At 45.0% G+C, this 4,012-nt stretch overlaps 1 protein-coding gene across 1 annotated transcript; it reads left to right on the top strand.

Moving 5' to 3' along the window:
• The first annotated feature begins 6 nt into the window (after positions 1 to 6).
• Positions 7 to 4,006, top strand: LOC121964447 (DIS3-like exonuclease 1). Its single transcript, XM_042514653.1, has 5 exons — positions 7 to 121; positions 776 to 954; positions 1,042 to 1,187; positions 1,307 to 1,478; positions 2,348 to 4,006. The coding sequence occupies exons 1-5, from the start codon at positions 43 to 45 to the stop codon at positions 2,669 to 2,671; spliced, it is 900 nt and encodes a 299-aa protein (XP_042370587.1). The 5' UTR covers positions 7 to 42; the 3' UTR covers positions 2,672 to 4,006.
• The last annotated feature ends 6 nt before the right edge of the window (positions 4,007 to 4,012 follow it).

Here is a 4,012-nt window from a genome sequence, read left to right as displayed (position 1 = left end):
GCCGTGGACCCCCGGGACCCGCTGGTCAACAGGCTGCTGAGGATGATGGCCACGACCGCCATGTCTCAGGCTCTGTACTTCTCCACTGGTCTCCAGTCCCAAGACCAGTACTACCACTACGGTTCAGTATTTCATTCATTTAATTATCACGTTATTTGTTTGTGGCGATTAAGACAAAAATACGCTCGAGCACAGCGCCGCTCGGCCGGCTCTGAGCGGGGGCCACTTTTGTAATGACAGGAGTCCAGGGGCCAGTCGCAGCGGCCCCAAACATTTCTGGGATTTTCACACGTTTCTCATATTTTAGGAGGTTTCTTGGATTTTGGGACATTTTTAGGATGATTCTAAGATTCCAGGACCTTCCTCAGATTTTAGGACATTTCAGGGTTTTAGGACTTTTCTTAGATTTTTAGGACATTTCCTGGATTTGAGGACGTTTTAAGGATTTTAGGACATTTCTCATATTTTATTGTGAATTAGAAAATGCTTTGGGGGCCGCCTGGCAGCCTATCAGGGGCCACATTTGGCTTGGAGGCCATACGTTGAGTATCACTGATGTACAGTCTATTTCAGATAGTATTTTGTCGAGTGTTTGCTAATTTAATGCACATGTATCTGTGCATATTGATCTTGGAAGGGAGGGGATAAAAATAATAAAAATAATTCTAAAAAAAAGCTTTCAAAGCTTTCGAAATAAAACAGTCAGTAAAAACACGACTGGAAAAGTCAGATTTCTGATGAGAGATGAAAACTGACTGCTTGTTGTGTTTCTCAGGTCTCGCTCTGGATCGGTACACTCACTTCACGTCACCCATCCGTCGCTATGCCGACATGGTGGTGCACCGCCTTCTCACCGCTGCCATCGCCATGGACACGGGGGCGGAGCCTGAGAGAGCTGTATCCAGTAACAAAGACCTGGAAGAAACGGCTCTTCATATCAACAACAAGAACAGGGTCGGTGCTGGTTGCTGGTCCACTTCTTACTCCTCTGACCTCTGTGTGACCTCTGACCCCTCTGTGACCTCTGTGTGACCTCTGCAGGCAGCCCAGCGGGCCCAGAAATTGTCCACAGAGTTGTTTCAGTGTCTCTACTTCAAAGAGCGAGACCCTCAGACAGACCAGCGCTGTGTGGCGGACGCCGTCATCTACTCCATCAGAGACAACGGCGTGCTGGTGTTTGTCCCAGAGTAAGAGACTCGTGTCCCGAGTATTTCGGCGTCCTGTCACAGGTCGTCCACCTGATGAGTCGACGCTGTAATAAAATCTTTGTCCGTCAGTGCTGACTCCAGCTGCTCTCCCTCTGCAGGTACGGAGTTAAAGGGCCGGTGTACCTGAAGAACCGGGAGGGTCAGGTGGCGTCTGCGGGACCGGATGGCGTCTGTGAGTGGCAGAGCGGCTTCGTGAAACGACACTCGGACCACATCATCACCACCTCCAGCTGCGGCTCCTCCACCTTCAGACTCTTCGACCACATCACTGTGAGTCACACGACACGTTTCTCCAACATTCATCTCTGTTGATTTTTGCTCTACCCGCTTTTATTTTGTTATTTTACTGATAACACTGAGAAAGTTTAGCAGGAGTCACTAACATTTTTAATTATAGCTTTCAAGGACTTTTGGGCAAATTTTACAGACCATACATTCTTATGAACAACCATCGATACGCCTTATTGGTTCTTTTTCATTACAATAGTATAGTTGTGTTTTTTAAAGTTATCTCAGAACAGGATTAGACCTGAATATTTAAATATAATTTAGGGACTGTCCGTTATTTATGAGAGGGGAGAGGAAGGCATGTCTAATAATATTTAAGCACTGTGGAGGGAGATCTGGTTTTTATTTAAGCTTTAGGGGAAGAACTGTAACAACTGCAAATTGTTGTATTTTGTTTTGATTTAACTGTTGACTTTAAAAAAAAAAAAAAAAAAAACGTTCGAAGGCATGCATTCTTATAAAAAAAGTTAGCACTTTTTAAATAAAACATTTGAGCAATTGTTTTTAATGTAGTGATTTTTAAAGAAAACTGACCATTTTTTTAAATTATGGAAGAAAACTTTTTTTTCAGAATTTTTTGTGCAAAGAAAAAGCTTTGCACAAACATGCCTTCCAAATGCATTTTCTTTAAAAATCACCAAAATTTACACCACTCATCACAGCCAAAAACAGTAAACAGAAATTATTGTTGGATTTTCAGCTTTCAGACAGCCCTTTGTTTGTGAAACAAAACTCCATGACTTTTCCAAAACTTTCAGGGTATAGTTTTCAGAAAACGTTGCAAATTCCAGGACTCTTCCAGGTTTTTCATGACTGAACTCGTTTGACGTTTGGTCCTCTGCTCTCCACAGGTTCGTATCTCCGTGCGCTCCACTCACTGCCACGCCGACACGCTGAACCTGGAGGTCATCGGCAACAAGCCCCACCTCGGCGCGGAGCCGCAGCGGCCGCACTCGCAGGGCCGCAGCCAGCTGGTGCAGGAGGTGGTGCGTCTGGCCGAAGAGGCGTCCCAGCAGGCGCAGGACGCGGCGGCGCGGCGGCCCAAACTCTCCAGAGAGGAGAGGGAGTTCTGTCAGAGTAAGACTCCCAACCTGTACTCCCTGCTGGAGGAGGTGAGGGAGCTCGCTCTGCTCGACGCCGAGCTGACGGCTCGGCTCTGCGCCACGACCGCTTAGAGACGCCGAAACACGGATCAGCTGGACTCACGGGAGGCCGCTGCGTTTATAAATATGACTGCCGATATTTCATCAGGACGATCATCGTCGAATCATGACAGCAGATTTGTAATTTTCTTTTTTTTAATCATTTAAAAGACAAATTCTTTAAAGTGTACAGAAGTTTTGTGATTATTAAATGAATGAATAAATTTCATTAAACCTGCTCTTTTTTTTATCATTTCAGTCATCTTGAGGCTGTTTATCCGATGCTGAATTTAAAGATTAGATCACAGATGATCTGATAGACTGAAAAGGTTCAATTTTCAAGGAAATGTTTATTATTTAGCATTTGAAAAAAACTACAAGGACACTAAGCTAAAGCACAGCTCAACGTTTTTCCTGAAGGTTCTTCGGTTTAAGCTCCAGAAAAGACTTTCAGAAAGGTTTTAGTGTCACTGCAGTGACCTCTCACGCTGCATTTATCAGGTTCCCACATGAACACCAACACATTCTTCCACATGTTTGTAGTTCTTGACATTTAGGCCACAGCTGAAAACTTTCATAAAAAATAACTTTGTCATATTTGCCAAAACTGTCACTACATCCTGCTGGCAGCACATGAGAAAGATAATCTGGTGAATCCATCACACCTGCACAAAAAATACAGTCACAACCAGGAGGAGTTTTTAAGGTAGAGTCGACAGCGTACACGGCAAAGACGAGCAGCGAGCGGAGTAGAAACCGCTGCTGACACGTGTTATTGTCACGCCTCTTTTGATTGTTGCTGTTTTGGTTTTGTGTAAAAATGTAAAGGAGCCAGAGGCGATAAAAACCCGCGCCTGCTGCAGAGTCGTTTGACCTGCGTGTGAATGCAGATTGTACGCGTTCTCACTGCATTAAAAACCCAGATGTTAGTGGATGTTTTGGGGGGTTTGTACAGTGGGAATGAGGCTTTAGAGACTCCTCCTGGCTCTGGCTGGTGTTTCTGTTCGGGCGCTGTAGATTCTTGTAAATGTCATCATGAACAGTGGGAGGAGCCAGAGGAACAGGATTTATTGCACAGATTATCAGTCGCATGTGCTGCTTTCAGACAGTCAAACTACATCCTGCAAATAAACGGAGGAAAATCTGAAAAATTCACTTCCACTAAATGCTGCTGACAGCAAACCAGCACAGCAGATGTGGGATCAGCGCCTCGTTATAGATTTCAGACCGGATCGAGGGAAAACCTGAATCTGAATAAAGTTTCTCTCTGCAAACTAAAGACAACGTGTCCGCGCAGTTTTCAGCTCCTACACAGTGTGTGTGCTGCACCTGAGCTTTAGTCTGCGTCCTCACGCTGGCTGCTGGGTTGATGGA

Source organism: Plectropomus leopardus, unplaced genomic scaffold (assembly GCF_008729295.1).
Source record: "Plectropomus leopardus isolate mb unplaced genomic scaffold, YSFRI_Pleo_2.0 unplaced_scaffold15645, whole genome shotgun sequence".
NCBI classification, from domain to species: Eukaryota; Metazoa; Chordata; class Actinopteri; order Perciformes; family Serranidae; genus Plectropomus; species Plectropomus leopardus.
This window is presented reverse-complemented; position numbering and strand designations above follow the sequence as displayed.

Coding starts and splice junctions, on each gene's coding strand:
- LOC121964447 (XM_042514653.1), top strand. CDS start 43: ATGATGGCCACGACCGCCATGTCTCAGGCTCTGTACTTCTCCACTGGT. Junction 1,188..1,306: donor GTGCTGGTGTTTGTCCCAGA/GTAAGAGACTCG, acceptor CTCCCTCTGCAG/GTACGGAGTTAAAGGGCCGG. Junction 1,479..2,347: donor GACTCTTCGACCACATCACT/GTGAGTCACACG, acceptor TGCTCTCCACAG/GTTCGTATCTCCGTGCGCTC.